The sequence below is a fragment of the Leucopleurus acutus genome, assembly GCF_964270905.1.
Source record: "Leucopleurus acutus genome assembly, chromosome: 13".
Classification (NCBI taxonomy): Eukaryota; Metazoa; Chordata; class Mammalia; order Artiodactyla; family Delphinidae; genus Leucopleurus; species Leucopleurus acutus.
The window spans coordinates 72,532,486-72,555,319 of NC_139155.1; the positions used below are offsets into that span (position 1 = coordinate 72,532,486).

Genomic DNA, 22,834 nt, shown 5'->3' on the forward strand with positions numbered 1-22,834 from the left:
CGGGCTAGGAAAACAGTCATTGCGTCTAGAGCGTGTCTTGTCACTCACCTGATCCAGGTAATTAAAAGAAACCAGACTCCAGAAGCCACCTTTTTTAGATTGCTACATTAGGTGTTCTCAGAGGGGAGTTAACTTTGTCTGATCCTCCAGCGTTTCAGCATAGATCTTTTATTTTTAATAAGCAGTCCCATAAAAATGGTTGAATTAGTGAAATTACTAAAGGCAACAACTTCGAAGAAAAAGTGCCTTTCACTCTCAATTGCTTTCGTAGCACGTCCCTTCTGGAAAACACACCTCATCTGGGAATCATATCAACAATTTTTGAAAAGCTCTGTACCTTCCAAAGTTACCGAATAGAGAGCAACAGAACAGTTAACAGACGCCTGATGCGCACCCGCCTTCCCTTTTTATATGTCTTTTTCTAACCTTTCGATTCTTTATATGTAGTAAAAGCTCATGTGCCAAATCCGCCCTCGGGGAAACTCTTTCTCTACTTTGTCAGTTACCAGTGACCAGCTTTCTCTTTGCTGTTATCTTTTGTATCCTGGACTCCCAAGTGTGATTATCGCGTATTATATAACTGTGTGAACAGCCAGAACTCGGTGGCCTGTGTGCCACACCTAGGACTCCTCCGCTCTGTAGAAAACCCTTTCTCACACAAGGACCCCACGGTGGACAGCTATTCTCATCTATTTATTTATTGCCCATGAAGAGCTCCTGAGGTTTACAGGTGGAGCCGGGGGCTGTGTCAGAAAGACAATCCTGGCCTCCATTTGAGAGCTGGATTCTGAAAGAAGGGCACTGACCTTGGGGCTGCTGCCTCTCTGGACCTCAGTTTCCTCATCTGTAAAGTGATGAGTTAGATTCCATAACCATCCAAGTCCAGCCCTTCCCACAAAAAAGATGTTTAAAAGAACTTTTTGAACATAAAATTATGGCTGATATCTAGTACTGTCATTCTGTTCTAGGTCCATATTCTAAATGTATTCGTTTCCAGTAGCCTCATACAAAAGGCCTCTCTTGGGCATCCTCCCCTCTCTTCAGGTAAGTCTAATGAAGGCAGCCCAGGGCCGAAGGAATGTTGATGACACAGGGGTATCTATGTTTTAGCTAGGCTCTTTTATTTAAAACAAAAAACAAATGCAGACTGACTCTTCAGAGATAAGATTTGGAATCAGACGTGTCCAAAAGGTCACCTGAGGTCAGGCTGAGGACTGTGCTTCCCCTGGTGGGGACCAGCTGGCAGACACTTCCAGACAAGGCCCTGGTGTCAGCTGAAAGCGCTAGAGGCCCAGGTGATCCCCATTCCCCCAGGCCCAGCGTGCATCCTGAGGACTCGGAACTCTCGCTATTGACAGAACGGACTGTGAAGTTCTCCAGGCCACACACCTCAGGGAGAAAGGAGCCGCACAAAGCTTCTGGTCTGTTCACGGCAGACGTCCCTTCCCGACTTCTTACAGACCCCGGCTTTGACGGCGAAAGGCACGTCCCCGTGGTACCCGCGGTCTGGGGGAAACAAATGCTCAATCACGTGACCTTAACCTGCCTGGCAAAGTTGTAGCTTGGAGCAACTGCTGCTCTGCCGCTGCTTACGCTTTGCAATCTGCCATTAAAGAGAGATGAACGGGGCTCATCCTTTTAGCGTTCAGTTGTAAGCAGATCTTTGGTCGGAGGGATTGAGCCACAGTTGTAAATGTGAATGATCTCCGTGCAAAGTCTCCTCCCCTGACTTAAAGGTGACTTTCTCATTTTTTGTAAACCATTAGGCGTTAAGTAGCAGCCAAACACTCTTACTTCTAGCTTTAAGTTATTTACAAAGTCGCTTCTTTTTGCAAAAACTGAAGTTAAACTCGTAGTTTATGCCATAATAACTGCTGATTTATGTTTTTGCTAAAGGTACCTTTTGTATCTGCTGTGTATTATAGCAATAAAAGAATCATTTTGTTAGGAAAAAAATCAACTGGTCTTCTTTCATAATTCACTGACTCGAAACAAACATCCTCTTTCTGAGTTCAGCATTGTATGTAAGAAGCCCTGCGCTTGGGTTCAACCTTTTCCATGTTCCCTGTTGGTAAAGGAAATGCCAGCTCCCTCTTGGAGTAGAGAAGGAAGGAACTAACAGAAGTACTAGCTGTTAAAAACGTTTTTACTTTGTAATAGGCAGGATTTTCCGAAATGTCAGGTTGACCCGGGGAGCCAGAACATTCTTTCGGACGGGGAGACTGTGGTACCAGTGAGTGTTGGTTGGGTGGTTCATCATAAGTAAGCTTCCGTGGGCCAGCTGGAGCCTGACCACCCCCAGCCTCCGGGAGGGGTGCTTCCCCCGGGAGTCCTTATGCCGGAAGAAGAAGTCTCTGCAAGCCCCAAAGGAGACAGAGGCGATGGGGCTCCCAGGAGCCAGCTCTCTCTCATCATCTCTGTGCTCACCAATGTGGTCAAGGCCGTCTTTGTACCTGCAGTGAGAAAACAAGCAGAGTTCACAGAACAGCCCTCTGTGGAAACACGCCCACACCTCGTTTGCCTGCAGGGAAACAGTGCCATGAGCACAGGTTTCTGCAGGGGCTGGAGGGCTGCATCTGGTCAACAGATGAGGCAAGCCTTTCACTTTGTTATCAGCCCTCTTTGATCACACGCTTTAAAACCAATAAGGAATTCCCTGGCGGTCCAATGGTTAGGACTCTGCGCTTCCACTGCAGGGGGCCCAGGTTTGATCCCTGGTCAGGAAACTAAGATCCCACAAGCCATCAAACAAACAAAGCACACCAACAGAGGCCAAACACGAGTCTTAGAGTTCGCCTGCAGGGTTCGTATGTGTAAACCTTCATCGCGTAAGACGGTTTCTCCCTACACTTAAAACCCGTATTCCTCGCACAGTCTGGCCCCCGCCGGCCTCTGAGCTCATCACTGCTTTCCAGCACCACCAGCGGGATTTCCACTCGAGACACTCCAAGCTCCCTCTGCTCTCCCTCCAGGTGCCTGTGTGGCTCCCACTCTCTCTTGGTTTAGCTATCAGCTCGGACGTCACCCCTCCGTGAACCCTCCTCTAACCATCTTTCCTTAAGCCCAGAGTTCTCAACCAGGGTGACTCTGCCCCCCAGGGGGCACTAGGCGATGTCTGGAGACATTCTGGTTGCTCTGACCAAAGGGACCCCCGAAAAAAATGCACAGTCTAAAAGGAGGCAGCCTCTCAGCCAGCTCTGGGGGACTGCTCCGAAGAGGTAAGGGGGGAGCCGACAAAACACGGTCGTTAGAACATCAAAAGGTTACTGATAATTAAAAGAAAACCAGACATCTCGAGCTAATGAATTTAGTGCCTTTCTGTGTAGGGGACAGTCTGGGCTCACTGAAGTCATTCCTTTGAGATGCACCTCAGCTCTCTGGGGCCAGTATCCTGTCCTCTCCCATCCCGAGTCCCCTCAGGGGGCACCCTGGTGGTGGCTGCGGGGCTGAGGGCTTGGCAAGGGGTATGTCTCCATCCTGAATTCCCTCAGGGCTACAGTGGCTTGATGGCCCCACATCCTGTTGGATGATAAGGCAGGCAACGTTCTTCATTCACAGGGTGGGCCTGGCATCTGGTGGGTGGAGGCTAGGGAGGCTGCCCGACATCCTGCAGTGCACAGGTCAGCTCCAGAAGGAGGATTATCTGGCCCAAAGCATCAGGAGTGTTGCTGTTGAGAAACCCAGACTCCTTCCTCCCAGCCTTTCTTAGATCAGCCTGTTTAATTTTCTAGGAGACACTTATCAACGTCTGAAGTTATCTTGTTCACCTGTTCATCAGTTTGCGGCCTCTCACTCCCGCCATGGTGAGAGCTCCATGAAGACTAACTGCTTATGTTCCACTACTACTCCCCTAACTACACTGAAGGGTTATTTGTTGTACAAATGAGTAAAGTACGGTGGAATCCTAAACTCTTCTTTTTGGAAGAGACAGGTTTATAAAATTCAGTCCACTGTCCTAAAAAGTAAAAGGTACAAACAGTTAGGGGGTCACCTGTTGACAAGCACGAAGTTGAAGTTCTGTCCAGTCACTACAGAAACACGATCCCGGATGCGCTCTAGGACAGGGACCCAGGGCTTTGGAGACAGAGTAAGGCCCGAAAAGGTGTAGGTCAGCCCAGTGTCACCGTATGTCGCCTGCTTCCTTGGGACATTGTGCCACTTCCCAAACACCTGGATCCTGGCCAGCGCACCTGTGCAGGGGAAACACGGCAGCGCCTCAGACGATCCACACTCACTCCCTGGGTATTCAGAAAAGGAAGTAAAACAGGAATAACATCTAATACCCCGACCAGGGACCCCCTCCTCAAAAATCATTGTGGCTCGTCCAAAACGTTCACGTAAGGACAGTGATTCTTGTCCGACACTTGGAGAAACACAGCCCTAGTCCAAGTTTTTTATAAAAACACCCTAACTTAATTGCTCACTAGAACCGTAATACAGAGGCTGAAATTGGAGCAAAATGAAGTCAGGTTACACGCTAGCACGGTGATTTTGCCAACTGTGGGGACAAAGGGCATCGATGGAAGATGGTGCTAATTCAGCTCAGGATGGAGGCTGGGTCTCCCGTGGGCATTTCTACGTCTCCCCGTCCCTGTGCTCTGCCACATTGCAGCGGTTCTCAGTGTGTGGTCCCCGGATCAGTAGCACCCGGAAACTCCGGACACTAGACTGCAGGGGCAGGGCAAGCCATGGTGTTCTCACAAGCAACAAAGTCCTCCAGGTGATGCTGAGAACCTCGTGCATAGGAATTACCTGGTAATTTACCATCTCTCCGCTCTCAGCGGACAGGAGATCCCTGTTGTTAAGTCTGTATCCCAAGCACCCAGCAAGTTGCTTGGCTCAGAGGTGCCCGGAATATGTGTTCAGTCAATTAACAAACTCATCTGTAATTAATGGCTCCTGGGTTCAGATTTCCCTAAACACGGACCACTAGTTTTATCCAACAAGCCTTCCACACACACCCCACCGTCCCCTGCTTACCTGTAAAATATTCCACTTCTTTCTCCAACTCTTGGAAAATCCCATCTGCTTCGGCTTTGCCAAACAGGACTGTGTAATCGCAGTCCAGGCCCTCGGCTGCAATGTGCCTCCAGCTGAGGCCTGCCGAGTGGACTCCATTCCCCGGGGCTGCTCTCCTGGGCTTTTTCCTGCTGGTCCCCTCCTCTTCTGCCAACCCTGCTGGGCCTCCTCCGGTCTGCTCTTGCCCCCTCTTTCCCATAAGGCCCCTGACAGCCCCCTTCACCAGGAATCTGTCCATCTAGTCTCCACAAAGCGAACACCTGGTAGCCAGTGGCCAGGCCGAGAGAGAGAGAGAGAGATTGCCCAGGCTCTGTCCCCAATGCCAAAATCCACTCTGCAAAGTGGTCTCACAGTGGCATTCCTCCAGTTTTTAAGTTTCCATTTTAAAGTTTAACACCATGTCCTATAAAGGAAGTAAGAGGAGGTTAAAGCTGGAAGGATCCCTCCCACACCTGGGTAGGTATTAGAATCAGCCGCCTAGCTTGCAACACCCACGTGTGCCTGCCCTCCACCCGCAAATATCCGAATTTTTAAAGAAACACCCACCCCCCGGAATTCGCACGCCAATGGCAAACTTGGAAACTGCAACCCAAACCCTCACTTTACATATGGGGAAACTGACACACTGAGAGGGGGAGAGGTTTGCTCAAAGTCACCCAGAAAAGCATGTCTCTCTCTCCCTTCCACCCTGCAAAGGACAGGCTGGGGGGTGGGGGGTAGATAACTGGCCGGCCTCCCACGCAAGTATTAAAACAGGTAAGTATTGCGATCCTTACACGGACAAGATTCTGAATCTAAATGTAACAACGGTTAAACGTGGTCATACACCAGGCACGCCGAATTCTGATAGAAAATAAGAATTGTAACACGTGCGGGGGGTGGGTGGTGCCTAGGGGTCTCTTTAAAATCTCAGCTCCCGCGAAGCTCCGCTTCTCCCAGACACTGTAGAAAGGTCCTGCGGGAAAGAGGAAACACTTACCCCCTCTACAGAACTGCTTCCGGGTAGATTTCAGCCGTGAACTGGAGAAAATCCAGGCAAATCTGCAAAACAAAGCGGTGGGCGGCCTCCGGGCGCCACCTGTTGGCCCTCCGGGCGCGTTGCAAGCACCGCCGTATTTTTGGGTAACGTTATTTGTTCCGCAGCAGTGCAGGGTCCCCGGTGGTTTGGCAGCTGTTGTTCGGTATCATCTCTCCCTGGGGATTAATTTCGTTTCCTGACAGGGAGTTGGGCCAACCAGCATATTGTCGCAGATAGGAGCACGAATTCTACAATCAGACCCCGTAACTTCCATTTCTGTCTCCTCAACTGTAGCTGTGCGGCTCCTACAGGTCACTTAACCCTTCTGGGCTTGAACTGCCTTCCCGAAACAGTGGGGACTACAAAACCTATGCCATGAGAACACCATGAGGAGTAAATGAGAGGATGTGTGAGAAGGGCTTCTGTGCTTCAAACAAATGTCAGCTTTTATTATCACCAATTTTTATTTACTCTCTCTCTTGGCCAATGGAATGAAAAGAGGTTGGGGGCTTTGTTTTGAATCTTCTTAGCGTCCAGCTCTGCAGATTTTTTTTTTTTTTTCAGCTCTGCAGATTTTGACAAAGGTAAACAGTTGTGTGACCACACCACAATCAAGATCTAGAATTCTATCATCCCATAAAATTCCCCCAAGTCTCCTAGTTATCAACTCGCCCCCTTACCCAGCCCCTGGCAACCACTGATGTGTTTTCTGTCCCTAGAGTTTTACCTTTTCCAGAATTTCTTGTAGATGAAATGATACAATATATAGGCTTTGTGTCTGGCTTCTTTCACTTAGCCTAACGCTTTTAAGATGTATCCATGTTGTTCGTATCAGTTTATTCCTTTTTATTGCTGAGTAAGCTGCCCTTGTACTCATGCCCTACAATTTGTCCACCCACTTGCCACTTGAGGGGCATTTGGGTTGTTTCCAGTTTGGGGAAAATACAAATAAGGTCACTATTCATGTACAAGCTCTCATGTGAATATAGAGTCCAATTTCACTTGGGTAAATACGTAGGAGTGGGATCGCAGGGGCACATGGTAAGAGTATATGTCAGTTTATACAAAGCTGCCAAACTTTTTCACAGTGGCTTTTATTTTCTTATTTTAAAAGTAATTTTAAATTATGAACATCTCTTCTTCTTACACATCAAGCTCCTTGTCCTAGGCGCTGGAACACAACAGTAACAAGAATCAAGTCCCTGCCCTCACCCAGGTTACGTGTTGGAGACGGAGACAGAAATAAACAAGGAGAGAATAAATAAGATTATTTTATTTTATTTTGCCACACCACAAGGCATGCGGGATCTTAGTTCCCTGACCAGGGATCAAACCCATGTGCCCTGCAGTGGAAGCGCAGAGCCTTAATCACTGGACCTCCAGGGAAGTCCCAATAAGATCATCTTAGATAGTACAGAAGCTGTAAATAGAGTGACCTGCTAGAAAGTGGGGCAGGAGGAGAAGGCCCTTCAGAGGCAGGGTCTCGAGCTGAGACCTGAGGTTTTCCAGGCAGGGGGACAGTGCGTGCAAGGTGTAAGACCACACAAGGGACAGCTGGGTATGCCTGGTGACTGTGCTGAGAACCAGACTCATCATGTCACAGCAGCTGGGCTTCCGTGAGAGGGTGAAGCAGACTTGCCAACTGGTAAGAAGCAGGGATTTTTTTAAAAACCATTTTTAAAAGTTGAAGTATAGTTTATTTACAATGTTGTGTTAGTTTCAGGTGTACCGCAAAGTGATTCAGTTATACATATATACATATATTCTCTTTTCAGATTATTTTCCATTATAGGTTCCATTGAATATAGTTCCCTGTGCTATACAGTAGATCCTTGTTGTTTATCTATTTCATATATAGTACTGTGTACATGTTAACCCCAAACTCCTAATTTATCTCTGCCCCATCCCCTCTGGTAACCATAAATTTGTTTTGTATGTCTGTGAGTCTATTTCTGTTTTGTAAATACGTTTATTTCTATCATGTTTTTAGATTCCACATATAAGTGATATGATATTTGTCTTTCTCTGACTTCACTTAGTTTGATAATCTCTAGGTCCATCCATGTTGCTGCAGATGGCATTATTTTGTTCTTTGTTACGGCTAATATTCCATTGTGTGTATATACCACAGCTTCTTTATCCATTTATCTGTCTATGGACGTTTAGGTTGCTTCCATGTCTTGGCTATTGTAAATAGTGCTGCTATGAACATTGGGGTGCATATACCTTTTTGAATTAGAGTTTTTTCCCTATATATGCCCAGGAGTGGGATTGTTGGATCATATGATAACTTTATTTTTAGTTTCTTTAGGGAACCTCCATACTGGTCTCCATAGTGGCTGCACCAATTTACATTCCCACCAACAGTGTAGGAGGGGTCCTTTTTCTCCACACCATCTCCGGCATTTACTATTTGTAGACACTTTAATGATGACCATTCTGACTGGTGTGAGGTGATACCTCATTGTAGTTTTAATTTGCATTTCTCTAATAATTAGAGATGTTGAGCATCTTTTCCTGTGCCTGTTGACCATCTGTATGTATGTAGAAGCAAGGATTTTATTCCAAACATATTTGGAAACTATAGGATTTTAACCTGGGGATTATTATGGTGTAATTTACATTTCAAAAAGATGATTAGGTAGGAAAAGAGAAGACCCGCTGGGATTGTATAGTAGACCAGAGATTGAGAACAGCATTTGAATTTGGGCTTTATTATGGAGATGGACCCAAGAGGACCTGTCCACAGTTTGGATGTGGGGAGGGAGGGAGAGGGGAAGAATCCCAGGTGTATGGGGATGTCTTTCAGAGGATGACTAGTTTGGAGTTTAACCTTAATGACCTCTGTTAAAGTCTCCCCCAAACCTTACAGGTTAGGCTTCTAGGCCTTAGTTTGTCGTCAGTAAAACAGGTTGTGAAAATTAGACAACTAAAAGCAAAACAATTACTTTTTTAACAATTACTATTTTAAAGCTAATTTCACTCCCACAAAAAACCCCACGGGGCGGGTACTTTTAAGTTCTTTCACCGGCTGAGAGGTGGAGGGACTTGCCCAAGGCAGAGGTATGATGGGTGAGAAGAATGAATGAAAGAGTAAACATCTGAGTGAACCGACCTAAGCAACCCCGCCCGCTCTAAAGACCTTTCTGAGCCCCACTTCGCCTCAGGGACCTTGCCCAGCGGCCCCTCCCACACATGCGCACTAGGACCTCCGCTGCCCCCTCGCCCACCCCCCACCCCCGGTCAGAGCATGCGCGGGTTGCTTGGCGCCAATTGCTGACCGCCGCGGCTAGCGCCAAGCTCGCGGGTCCCCGGGCAGCGCGCGTTCGTTCCCTCCTCGGCTCCAGGATGATTGGCCAGAAGACCCTCTACTCCTTCTTCTCCCCGAGCCCCTCCGGGAAGCGACGTGCCTGCAGCTCCGAGCCGGCCGAGCAGTGGAACGGCGTGGCGGCGGTAGCTGAGAGCGGGGATGCGGCGGTAAGACGCGGCGGGGACCGCTCGTGGGGCCGGGGGTCAGGGGGAAGGGAGGGTGAGGAGGGCGAAGAGGGCGAGGAGGGCGGCGGACCCCGCGCGACCGAGGGGTTGCAGGAACATGGGGCTGACTGGGTAAACTGGGGCCTCCACGTGTTCAAAACAGCCGCCGTGGCGCCTCATCGGCGGCCATGCTGAGGGGTCAGCCAATGGAGGCGAACCTTGGGGCCCACGGCGCCAATCAGAGGCGAGGGGCCCGGCCCACCCTCCAATCAGAGGAGGGAGGGGGTGGGTCCTGGAGGGGAGGGTTTTTGCCGCGAAAAGACCACGTGGGAACGCTAGTGGCGGGACCCGCGGGGTGGGGCCCTGGGTGCTGGGCCCCTTCTCCGCGAACCCCTAGCGAGGCGCTGCGGGCCTTGCTCACAGACCTTTTTCCTGCCCTGTTTTGGTACCAAACTCGAAATTTGGGGCAGTGGCCTGTTAGTGCCGGACTGGGATCAGCCCTGGGTTTCCAGAGTCCGGTTTTGTACGTACCTGCCGAGCGGGGCTGAAACCCCAAGAATGGGTGTCCTCTACCCTGGGCTGTTGGGTTGGGGACGGAAGCTGCGGGCTTCCGGGAGAGGTCCGCTGCAGCTCGTGACCCGTTTCTGCGGGGACCACTTGCAGGCCAGCTCCGCCAAGAAGATCCGGGCCGGGCAGGAGGAGCCCGGCACGCCGCCCTCGTCGCCACTGAGCCCCGAGCAGTTGGTCCGCATCCAGAAGAACAAAGCCGCCGCACTGCTCAGACTCGCAGCGCGCAATGTGCCTGTAGGTTTTGGTGAGAGTTGGAAGAAGCACCTCAGCGGGGAGTTCGGGAAACCATATTTTATTAAGGTAAAGTTGGAGACTGCGGGCCCTTGTAAATATAGCAGGCCAAGCCCACGTTTATAGGATATTGCTTTCGTGAGCTCCTACTTTCCCTCCTTCAACATACAGCCATGATGTTTTGAATCTGCCCAGTTTAAGATTTTTAAAAGACTATGAGGTGATATCATAGCTTCTTTTTTTTTTTTTTTTGCGGTACGCGGGCCTCTCACTGTTGTGGCTTCTCCCATCGCGGAGCACAGGCTCCGGACGCGCAGGCTCAGCGGCCATGGCTCACGGGCCCAGCCGCTCCGCGGCATGTGGGATCTTCCAGGATCGGGGCACGAACCCGTGTCCCCTGCATCGGCAGGCGGACTCTCAACCACTGCGCCCCCAGGGAAGCCCTCATAGCTTCTTTTAACCCGTTTGTTTAGTCTGCTCCCAAGGAAAGAGTGGCCTGGTAAAACCACAAACCCGACTGAATGAAACCTGCCCTTTAAACAAAAGAGGGAGGGGTTGGCACCCGCAGGAAATCAAGGCTGTCAGGCCAATCAACTTTGACGCAGCCCAAAGAAAGGGGAAAGGAATTAAAATGTCGGGAGGGGAACTGTTTTGATTTTTACGCAGAATTTGGATATAAAACTTGGCAAAGAGCTAGCTAAAAGCTCTTCCAGTAGCTTTCATTGGAAGCTTTTTTATTGAATTCTTATGCTTTCCAGTGAGAATCTGATTGTAAATCTAGTTTATCTTTCCATCAGCTTATGGGATTTGTTGCAGAAGAAAGAAAACATTACACTGTTTACCCACCCCCGCAGCAAGTCTTCACATGGACCCAAATGTGTGACATAAGAGATGTAAGTACAAGTTGTGGATGAATTTTACTAAAAGGGGAGTAGGACTCAAATGGTAGTTTTTAATTAGGGACACTGGAGTTAAGCCACTGTCCATAATTCAGTAATAAATAAAATACTGAAATTGTGAGGTTTGGCGGGCCGTATTTTAGCCTGTACGTACCCTGTTTAACTTTTACTGTGTGCCGTTCATATGGCAAAAAAAGAAAAGTATGTACGTAAACCATGGGTCTGTATGCTCTCACTTGTATTTTATTTTATCCTTAAACCGACCCCATGCCCATGAGAGGTAAAGTGTGGTGGTGAGGAAACTGAGGCACGAAGCAGTTAAGTCTTTTTCAAGTGGTTGTTGGGGGTCCCATCTTGACTTGCGGCTCAGTGTTCTTTCTGTCTGACCACACCATCCTTTACCGTTGATGCTTTCAAACTCTTGACTTGTGGCCTGAACACATCTCCTGTTAAGATTCCTTTGCTTTGGTTCAGCGTATATACAAATGGCTGCTCGCTGTCAGAAGCTTGTTTGTGGCTTCCCACGGTGCAAACTATGAAAGCTGAGGGTGAATACGGCCACTTCCTGCTTCCCAGCCTCACCTCCACCTTCCATTCTCCTCCTTTGGAGCTGGACAGGGCGGTGACCCTCTCCTCACTTCTGTCTTTTGAAAACCAACTAGAGGCATCTCTGGCACCTCCCGGAAGGAGGCCTGTCCCCCACTTATTTGTGGTGTGGGTTTCCTTTGTGATGTGGGGTTTTAGTATCTGCTTGCATTGGAGGTGTTCCATTTTTTTGTTCTCCTTTTGCCTTACTGATTTTGTAAGCTGAGGGTAGGAATCCCGTGATTTAATAAGCACCTGTTAAATCAAAGAGAAGTGAAATTGTTGAAGAAGCCATCGTGATAAGGCTGACACTCCTAATACTTAGCAGACTTCACAATTTTCATTTCAGAGCAAGCACTTTGAACGTACCTCCTTGTTTATAAAGTTAAAAGAAAACAAGTCCTATTAAATTCAGTACTAGTTTGCCCCTTGTTTGAAGTATGTCCTGTTTTGAGTACCAATGAGCAATATTGTAAAGAAAGACTAAGAAAAGTGCATGAGACTTCTGAGGATCAGATGGCCCGGTGGGGCTTCTTTGCCAATGAGCATGTGGAGGGTAGGGGATGTTACCTGGCTCCTCTGAGGTCCTTATCCAGGACCAGAACTGGAAAGCTTCCCCGCTCGGACAGGTTGCTTCATGTTGGGGAATATGCCAGGGGCAGTGTGAGTACCAACCGGAGGAATGGAGAGGCCCATGAAAGCTGCCTGATTGTGGGAACGTCTGAAGCTGGATTTTGAAGGATAAAGTGTATGTTGGCTACGGAAGGAGAGTCTTAAGAAGGAACACGGCAAAAGTGTGGGAATGAAGAGAGGTGGGTGGGCGGGCACCCGATCAAAAGGCCTAGTAGTATTTTCACACCACTGACGGTGACAGTGACCTCATTCTCCTCTGGTTCCATCCCTTAAGAGGACACAGGCAGACCTTGTTTTATTGCGCTTCGCAGATCCAGCGATTTTTACGAATCGAAGGTTTGTGGCAACCTTTAATTGTCAGATGATGGTTAGCATTTTTTAAGCAATAAAGTACTTTCTAATTAAGATACGTACTTTTTTTTGACATGCAATTGCACACTTAATAGACTACCATATCGTGTATGCGCTAGGAGACCAAAAAGTTTACGTCACTTGTTTTATCGCGATGTTTGCTTAATGAGACAGTCTGGAGCTGAACCCACGGTGTCTCCGCGGCGTACCCGTCCAGGGGAGCAGGCTCCTTCATATGCTGCTGCTGGGCAACTGGAGTTTCTTCAGCTCGTGGAAAAGCGATTTGGCATATGTCAATGAAAATTTTAAATACACTTAATACTGTGACCAGCAACTCCACTCTTCTGAATCTATTCCATAGAAATGAAAGCAGCAGTATGTAAAGATACATGTAGTAGGATGTTTACTGCGTTGTTTTTTTAAGGGAAAAAACTGGGAAACCAGCTGACTGCCCATCAACAGCTGAGCTCTGTTGACTTAAAGGAGGCCTACAGTGTATGATGTGAGAAACACAAAAATGTAGGGTGATGAGTACAATGACCCTCGTTATATATCAATAGGTGATTATAAATGGTTGGATCAGGACGGGGTAGGGATGACCGGGAGATCTTGATATATTTCTGGATGGACGTACTTGTGACAAGGGCGTATTTCCTTTTGTAATTTGAAAAACGAAGGGGATGAAAGCAAAGTTGACCCCAGCTTGTTTCAAACACGTGGGTCAGAGAAGGGAGGGGGCACTGCAGCAGGTGACTGAGGGAAGGATAACTGGGCAATGCAGTGATGGTGCCAAGTCACCTGCTCCCTTCTGGGGAGCTCTTAGTTGGGCCGGGAGGGGGGCCTGCCCTTGTCCTCATAGTATAAGGAGTCCTTTGTAGAAGTTATCAGCCAGCCAAGGTGTCCGTTCAGACTGCCTATACTATAGTGTTTGACCCTCGCCATCTGGTGTTCACAGGTGAAGGTTGTCGTCCTGGGACAGGATCCATATCACGGACCCAATCAAGCTCATGGGCTCTGCTTTAGTGTTCAAAGGCCCGTGCCACCCCCGCCCAGGTACGCAGGCTCTACAGGTGGCTCAGCTCCAACTGTGATCACGTTCAAATTACAGGTGCACCTGTTTGTGGGACCGTCACTAGCCTTTGGAGCAGGATTTCTCAGTTTCTGCACTACTGACATGTGGGGCTGGGTCTTTGTGGTCGGGGGGCTGCCGTGTGCGTGGTGAGATGTTTAGCAGCACCCTTGGCCTCGAGATGCCAGCAGCACGCCCCACCCCCACCCCATTTGTGACAATGAAAAATGTCTTCAGACGTTTTCAGCAGTCCCTTGTGGGGCCACATCACGCCTGGTTAAGAACCCCTGCCTTAGAGGATTTTACATATCATTTACAAATATAATGAACATTAAAGGTATAAACTAAATCCATCACTTGGGAGTGGGGTGGTAACTCCTGGGCTAACTTGCTTAGGTTTTCCAAAGTTCTCTTCCTTAAACCCAAGCACTGACCGAAGTAAAGGTGTTTGGCAGGTGTGCCTGTCTAAAGGAAGGGCAGCGTTTCCCATGAATCAGTGCAGTGCGCCTGCTGTCCGCCCCGAGGACTGGCTTTGCAGACTAACTCGCGTGTGTGCTGGAGGGTCCTGGACTTTCCGAATTGTGCTTAAGATGCTGTTTTTCTGTTTGTTTTTCTTCTGGCTTGCTTTCAGTTTGGAAAACATTTATAAAGAACTGTCTACAGACATAGATGGTTTTGTTCATCCTGGTCATGGAGATTTATCCGGATGGGCCAGGCAAGGTAAACCAGCCACTGCTAGATGTGTTTTGGATGGATTTCAACTGTCTTTTCTGTCTAGCTTGCTTATATTTTTAAAAGATACCCGTGAGGAACCAGAGAGCTCTAATAAAATGGCTAAGTTTATGTAAGTCAAAGAATGTATCTCACCACCCCCTGATATCCAGGGAGAGGAGATGGGCTGGAGGTTGAATCCATTGCCAGTGGCCAGTGATTTAATCAATCATGCTTATGTAATGAAGCCTCCATAAAACCCCCAAAGGATGACATTTGGAGAGCTTCTGGGTTGGTGCACGCATGGAGATCGGAGAGAGAGGCACGCTGAGAGAGGGCATGGAAGCCACGTGCCCTTTCCCTCTGTCTTGCCCTTTGCACCTCTTCATCCGACTTGACTGCATCCTTTAATATCCTTTGTAATAAACCAGTAATCTAATCTAGTGAAAAAAAATGTATCTCGCTTTTATCCTGCAGCCAGTGTTTTTCATGTTTTAGTCATAGCATGAAAGGGAAAAGTTGGTTCCTCGTCATTCATATTTTACGTTGAACCACTCGACTTCGACCATTCAGAAGGTGGCCTCAAGTTTTCTCATTTTGACACACGGGTTATGTTGTGTGTTTTTAATACCTATCTGTGGGACGTCTTTCTCCTTTTTTAACAAACTATAATCAGGATAAGGAAAGAATATCTGATCTTTCCTTGCAGTGAGATTTTTGTTTCAGTGAAACGTCTTGGCCTCCTTGTGTTACTTTCCAGGGTTATTTCATATCAGTTAGGGTATTTTTTTTGTGTGTGTGTGGTATGCGGGCGTCTCACTGTCGTGGCCTCTCCCGTTACGGAGCACAGGCTCCGGACACGCAGGCTCAGCGGCCATGGCTCACGGGCCCAGCCGCTCCACGGCATGTGGGATCCTCTCGGACCGGGGCACGAACCTGTATCCCCTGCATCGGCAGGCAGACTCTCAACCACTGCGCCACCAGGGAAGCCCAGGGTATATTTTTTTAAACAATTCTTTCTGATGATGGATATAATGCACGGCACTGTTGCAAACTCAGAAGTTCGGTCTTGAAAGTGCAGAGGTGAAAATGAATCTCGCACAGAGGCACCAGCTGGTCACATCCTAATACTTTCTCCACCACCTGATTTCAGGTGGCTGCACCAGCTTACATCTCGGGGTGGTTTCGTCATGTGTTGAGCCCATTATTGGGTGTTTAGGCCAACTCGTTTCAGTCTCCCGCTTTTTTTTTCTTTTAATTTTATTGAAGTATAGTTGATTTACGATGTTAATTTCTGCTGTACAGCAAAGTGATTCCATTATACATATACATATTCTTTTTCATATTCTTTTTAATTACGGTTTATCAAAGGATATTGAAGAGTTTTCTGTGCTATACATCCTATATATAATAGTTTGCATCTGTTAACCCCAAACTTCCAGTCCATCCCTCCCTCATCCCCCCCCATGACAAGCACAAGTCCGTTCTCTATTATCTGTGAGTCAGTTTGTTTCGTAGATGTGTTCATTTGTGTTGAATTTTAGATTCCACGTTTCAGCCCCCCTTGAACCTCCTTCTTCGCTGTGTGCTCGCAGGTGTTCTCCTGCTCAACGCCGTCCTCACCGTCCGGGCGCATCAGGCCAATTCTCATAAAGAGAGAGGTTGGGAGCAGTTCACCGATGCTGTTGTGTCCTGGCTCAATCAGAACTCGAACGGCCTTGTCTTCCTGCTCTGGGGCTCTTATGCTCAGAAGAAAGGCAGTGCCATTGATAGGGTATGTTTTGGGTTTTTTTTTTTTTAAAACAGGTTAGAGAATTCTAGCAGTCCCTTTATGTGGTCCTAGAAAGATCATGTCCTAAAATGAAGCTTATTTTCCCTTAAAACTGTGATAATTAGGATTAGGTTTCCCATCGAAAACTGAACAGAATTCAGGGACTTCCCTGGCGGTCCAGGGGTTAAGAGTCCGTGCTCCCAACGCAGGGGCACAGGTTCTATCCCTGGTCAGGGAACTAAGATCCTGCAAGCCACACAGCGCAGCCAAAAAAAAAAAAGGAAAGAAAGAAAATTGCACAGAACTCAGACGAAATGATTAGTTGTGTATGAGGAGAGCAGCTGGCCAGCTTCTGCTTAGATGCAGTTGGTAACACTGGCATAAACTTGCTGCATACACAGAAAGATAACACAGGTCCCCAGGTTCCATTCATGTAACAAACGATGCAGTAGATGATGAGCGAGGTAAGTCTCTTGCTTTCAACAAGTTTGAGGGTATATGGAAAACATGAAGAGTTCCACTTAATCGCAAATGTAACCTCCCCCCATGAAAACACCATCAGCGATAATTAAACCTGCGCCCTGTTTGCTGGTCCCCAACACCAACCCAGCTCTTCAGTCTCTGCCCACCCCACCGCATCCTCCCCCGACCCACCTGCGTATACTTGGTTGCTGAGATTAAAAACCGGAAGTCATCCTTGAATGCCCTCCCTCATCCCCTTAAACCCAGTCCTAAAACCATCCTAATCATGCCTCCCCTCTGTGCTGAGCACTGGCATTTCTCTCTGGGATGCCTGTGACCGGACTGGAGGTGATGCTGGTATGAAGGAGACTGGCAAGGGGAGGAGGGGGCATGGGGCTGGGAGGGAGGGAGACGGGAAGGAGGAGTGTTTAGCTTGGGCTACTGGGAGGCACTGAATTGGGCAGTGAGGGTGGGGGGAGAAATCATAGCATAAACACGTCATAAGTGAGGTAAAGGGATGAACCAAGGCGATATGGCAGTAGCTTATGGTGTATCAGATACGTGCAAACAGGTGTCAGGAGCAAGTCCAGCACTTTTCACACAGCATCTCTCCTGACCTCGACGCAGGCTGTTGCGGGTGGGAGGGATACGCTGACCCCGCTTTGTACTGGGGCTCAGGGAGGCGAGGTCACTTGCCCACTTGGGGTGAATGGAGCTTCGGACTCTGATCCGAGCAGCCAGCTCACCTGGGCGGGCCTGTGGGGAGGCCCGCCCAGCCCACGGGCGAGGGTGGCAGGGTTCCAAGCCAGCCATCAGCTTTAGAGACTTGACTCACATGCCAGTTATCTCCTCCATTTTCTCTTAAGTGGAGTTCTACCTTTATTTCATAATTTAGGCCTTTTTTAAGGTAGTAGGTTCACATGGTTAGAAACTGAAGGATTTCAAGGCCTCCCCTCCCGGTCCGCATCCGCTCCAACTCTTCTTGGCCTCGGGTAGGCACTGGGCTTTACTGTCTGACATCTCCGGCCAGTGTCTTTTTTTTTTTTTTTTTGCGGTACGTGGGCCTCTCACTGCTGTGGCCTCTCCCATTGCGGGGCACAGGCTCCGGATGCGCAGGCTCGGTGGCCATGGCTCACGGGCCCAGCCGCTCCGCGGCATGTGGGATCTTCCCGGACTGGGGCACGAACCCATGTCCTCTGCATCGGCAGGTGGACTCTCAACCACTGCGCCACCAGGGAAGCCCCGTCCAGTGTCTATACACATGGATGCAAGCAGCAAGGGGGCGTGTGGGTCAGATGGAAGAGCTGCTTTCTCTATAAAGGTTCTCTGTGAATGAACAGGATGTTTTCAGGTGTTTTTCTTTTCAGGAAGGGAATAGTAGGAATAAAACCTGGCATGAACGAACTAACTGCTAAGATCTGATTATCTCGGTAATGAAGTGTGTGTGGGAGTGATTTCCAGTCTGTGTCTTAGGGAGGTTTGTGGTCAGAAGCGCCCTTACTCAGTGTATCTGTAATCTTAATAATGGTTCAGTTTGAAAGTAAACAGTTGTTAAAGTAGCTTGACCATTAAAAACCAGACTTCCCTGGCGGTCCAGTGGTTGGGACTCCGCGCTTCCATTGCAGAGGGCCTGGGTTTGATCCCTGGTTGGGGAACTAGGATCCTGCATGCTGCATGGCACAACCAAAAAAAAAAAAAAAAAAAAACTGGTAGATTGACCATTAAAAATCAAGTTGCACATCTGTAACCGGGGTGTCTCCTGAGCACTAGACCTATATATTCAGCTGCTGCCTTACTAGGGACCTGGAAGCACATCAAATGCAACATTTTCCCATTCTCCTTTCCTCGTCCATCCCTCACTAAACTTGGGCCCCTGGATGCCCAAGGATAAAAAGGACCGCTGTCTACCCAGTTGCCCAACCAGAAATCGCATATCATTCTTGACCCCTCCCTTTCTTTCCCCCTCTCCTTCCCCCTCTCCACCCTTTGTATCTATCCCCACCTCCTGCAACCAGTCATACACAGACTTTCTTCTCTCAGCCCCCCCCCCACCTGCCCAACTTAGCCTCAGGTCAGCCCCATCTCATCTTGCCCAGAGCAGAGCGTTCAGACGCCTTCTCCTTGGAAGGCCTTGACCTGGGCTCATGAGCTGGGGTCTGGGCACGGCCCCGGCCTGCCTGTCACCCTCTGTGAACTCCAGGCCCCCTGAACCACCTGGACTTCTCCCCGCCCCCTACTCCCCTGCCTGCCTTTGAACGTCCTGCTTCCTGTGTCCAGCATGTAGAGGTCTTTTCCTTCCCTGGAGGCTGGCTGACTGGTCCTTTATAATGCACACAGCTCTCATGTTCAGGGGCCTGCCCCATATGCTGTACCCTGTGCTGAGCACCCGGCCTGCATCCCTTCCCGGGATGCTCTGCGCGCACGACCCATCTTTTGTTCTTCACGGCATCTTCCTGAGCTGGCACTGCTGTTAACTTCCAGTCCACAGGTGAAAAGTGACCTGTGGCCTAGGGAGGGTCAGTGACTTCCCTGGGGCTGCGACACTGTTGAGTGGCAGGGCCAGGACCTGAAGGAACCCAGGTTCCATGCCCTGACCCACACTGGGCTGCCCGGCTTCACTGATGGCCCCTCCTCAACCCAGCCTTGAAGGCAGGGGTATCTTGAAAGACGATTATTTGTTGGGTGATTTTTTTTTTAATTTTTATTTATTTTTGGCTGCGTTGGGTCTTCATTGCTGCGTGCGGGTTTTCTCTAGTTGTGGCTTGTGGGCTCTAGAGCGCAGGCTCAGTAGTTGTGGCGCTCGGGCTTAGCTGCTCCACGGCATGTGGGATCTTCCTGGACCAGGGCTCGAACCTGTGTCCCCTGCATTGGCAGGCAGATTCTTAACCACTGCACCACCAGGGAAGCCCTGTTGGGTGATTTTTATTTAAATACAGGAAAGAATAAAGAAGAAAACAAAAATGGTCCAGAATCTTCCTACTAAGTTAACTACAGTTGACATTTAAAAAAATTTTAAGTATTCTATTTTGGTGGTGAGATAATGCAAACAGCATAGAAAGGTACAATCTTTCACCTAAAGGAAATACTATAAATAGTGTCTTGGGTCTTATCCCCCCTACCAAAGAATTTTTTTTAATTTAATGCATTTATCACTTTTCTTGCTTTTTTTTCCCCACTTGACATATTTTAGAGGTCTCCCTGTGTCAGCATATGTAGCTTGATCTTGTTCTTCTAGTAGCTGTGTGGTGTTGCGTTAACAGAACTTTAGAAAAATATTTGTAATCTGTTGCATAACACTGGATTTATAGTAGGTTTTACCTGATAGGAGCCGTGCACCTCCTCATGCCTGCATCTTTATGGAGATGTGTGCATCATGGCGTCCTTTACCAAATAACAGTCTCAGCAGTGGGACTGCTGTGTCATAGGACAAGGGCACCTACGAGTCCTATCGAGAGTGCCCAGTGGAGGGCAGAGACGGGTGCTCTGCATCCTTAGGGCCTAGCCCAGGTAGTGGCTCTACCAACCAGTGGAGGATGAACGCACGGACCTGTGTGGATGCTGCCAAGTAAACCAACACCGTGAGGAAAGTGGGCGAATTTAGAGCGGTCACAGGGGAGCGGCAGAGCTGACAGAAAGCGCCACAGCCAGAGTGGTTTTTTTTTAAAGTCCTGAGAGTGTCCCCACAATCTCACTCCCCATCTCCTCCTCTTTCAGAAGCGGCACCACGTGCTGCAGACCGCGCATCCCTCGCCGTTTTCGGTGTACAGGGGGTTCTTCGGATGCAGGCATTTCTCTAAAACCAATGAGCTGCTGCAGAAGTCCGGCAAAGAGCCCATCAACTGGAAGGATCTGTGACCTTGACCCTTGGGGGTCAGGGGTCTTTGAGTGGTTTTCTAGAAGCTGTGATTGAAGTATCTATCATTTACGAAGTCAAAGTCAAAAAACAATTTCCCTCCTAATTCTTCAGCACCCTGCACAAGGGCACACATTTTCCGAGGAGCAGCAGTGAACCAGGCAGCCTGGGAGCAGCTTTACCTGGCCAGAAGCACAAAAATCTCCCTGGGACCTCTGGCCTGGAGTATGCTGCCTGTGGGTCAAGGTTCTTGGAAGGGAGATGAGGTCAAATACTCTGGACTCTGTTCCCCTTTGTTATTACTTTCAAGCAGGGAGGAGATAAGCACCTTTTTGGTACAGCCAGCTTCTACTTGTTTTTACCTGGCAGGTTAGACTTTAGGTTTTGTGGTGTTGGGTGTTTTTATTTGGAAAGGCCCCCTTTCTTTACCCAGCCTGGCGTTCCAGTCTTGGTCAGGTACACTGGCCCGTGATCTTTCACGGAGCCCTCAGGAAGCCTGAGGTTTTTGCAAGTTCCCAGAAATTAGGGATCGAGTTCCTGACCGTCGTACTGGCAAAAATTGCTAAGGAACCATCCTTGGTGTGAACTTTCACTTCTGGAGGCTGGGGAAAGTGAACTGGGTCTAGTCTATGCAATTAGTTATGTAATTCTTTGGGTGTTTCTGGGAATAAGGTATGGAGGTTGAACAGAAAGGAGGAGAAAAGTTTTTGTTTTTTTTAAGAGGAAAGATGCTTTTTTTCCTAGCTGCATCTCGTCTGGGGTTTGTGCCAGCATACACTGCCAATGTTTTTTCGTGTGTGGGGGGTAGGGGTGCGGTTAGACTGAAATCACTTTGGGATTTTTTTTCGGCAACACTGGTGACTTTTGCTTTTTTGAAAAAGATACTTAACGCAGATGTGTACATATATATATATATATTTTTTTAAATCCTTTTTTTAAGAGGCAGTCTTTATTAGGTGTGCACCTCCATCCCAGATGCCGTTAGAGCGCTGTTTTGCTGTTAGCTGGGTTAAAGGGTTAACCCCGCGAGAGTTTGGTAATAAAAGATTGTTGAAGTTTCGCTCCTTGCCTGGTCCTTCTGGGCCCTGGGCGGACGCCCTTCAGGCTGCTCTTGGCTTGGGGCGGCCCGCGGTCGCCATGACAACCAATGTGGGCCGGAAGGGCCGCCTCCGTGCCGCCCTTCCTCCTTCCCCTCTCCCCCCCGCCCCTCCGCGCCAGGCCTCGGTAAGCCCTGGGCCGGGTTCCCGGGAGGGGCGCGCGCAGGAGTCGGCGAGGGCGCTGTGGAGGGGGTATGGGGGCTGAACGGGGTCGGGGTCTGCTGGGACCCTAAAGGAGCCACTTCGGACTGGAAAAAGCATTTCTCCACGGATCTTGGCATGCTCACCATGGCTGCGTGTCCTGCCCAAGCCCTGCGACAGTGCGAGGGCAGCTTCCCCCCACCCTCCCTCTGCTAGTTTTCCAGACTCTTCTCTGGGCTTGAGGTGTGAGGCCAAGGCACTGGGAAGACCCCCTGATGGTGGCCCACTGACCTGGCAGCACTTGGCTCCAGTAGCTGGGGTGGAACATCCAGAGAAAAGGTCGGTGTCCCCTGCTGTCTGATGAAGGGAGCAAAAAGAATAAAGAAGTCTTGGGAACGCGGGTGCTCGTGTTTAAGTGGGCGAGAAGGGCCGCATCCAGTGAGAACGTCCAGTCTAACACGTTTCTTAGGAGGGCAGGGATTTGGAAACTTGCTTGAGAAGATTACTTCCCCTCTGGGCCTCAGTTGTCTCATGTCTGAAAAGAAGGGTTTATGATCTCACATTGTGCAAAATCAGCACGAAGATGCATTTGCAGTTTTCCCTCTGGTAACTTTGGGGTCCTCCACTAAGCGTTCCAACGGATTCCCTTTATCCAAAGAAGAAGTGAGAGAAGAATGTTTATCAGTGAGGTTTTAACACCGATCTCCTAATGCAGTGCTGTGAGTAGGGAGGAAGCAGAAAGCTCTGAGGTACCACAGACAATTGAAAAGCAAACTAATGTTTTTTTTGTGTGTGTGTGTGTTAGGCGGGCCCCTCACTGCTGTGGCCCCTCCCGTTGCGGAGCACAGGCTCCGGACGCGCAGGCTCAGCGGCCATGGCTCACGGGCCCAGCCGCTCCGCGGCATGTGGGATCTTCCTGGCCCGGGGCACAAACCCGTGTCCCCTGCATC

The 22,834-nt window shown here is 49.1% G+C and overlaps 2 protein-coding genes across 3 annotated transcripts; one reads left to right on the forward strand and one right to left on the reverse strand.

The window, feature by feature from the left end:
- Positions 1-2,088: 2,088 nt before the first annotated feature.
- On the reverse strand, positions 2,089-5,924 carry ALKBH2 (alkB homolog 2, alpha-ketoglutarate dependent dioxygenase). Of its 2 annotated transcripts, none has more exons than XM_082853030.1 (4): positions 5,796-5,924; positions 4,981-5,422; positions 3,992-4,190; positions 2,089-2,453 (listed from the first exon to the last, which is right to left on the reverse strand). In XM_082853030.1, exons 2-4 carry the CDS (start codon positions 5,255-5,257, stop codon positions 2,147-2,149), a joined length of 783 nt encoding a protein of 260 aa, XP_082709156.1. In that variant the 5' UTR covers positions 5,258-5,422; positions 5,796-5,924; the 3' UTR covers positions 2,089-2,146. The 2 variants fall into 2 exon arrangements, with proteins under 2 accessions (XP_082709156.1, XP_082709157.1); XM_082853031.1 differs by having other exon boundaries at positions 5,846-5,915.
- A 3,984-nt stretch (positions 5,925-9,908) lies between these two features.
- Positions 9,909-21,699, forward strand: UNG (uracil DNA glycosylase). Its single transcript, XM_082852546.1, has 6 exons — positions 9,909-10,381; positions 11,110-11,205; positions 13,736-13,833; positions 14,481-14,569; positions 16,156-16,334; positions 20,508-21,699. Exons 1-6 carry the CDS (start codon positions 10,070-10,072, stop codon positions 20,646-20,648), a joined length of 915 nt encoding a protein of 304 aa, XP_082708672.1. The 5' UTR covers positions 9,909-10,069; the 3' UTR covers positions 20,649-21,699.
- The last annotated feature ends 1,135 nt before the right edge of the window (positions 21,700-22,834 follow it).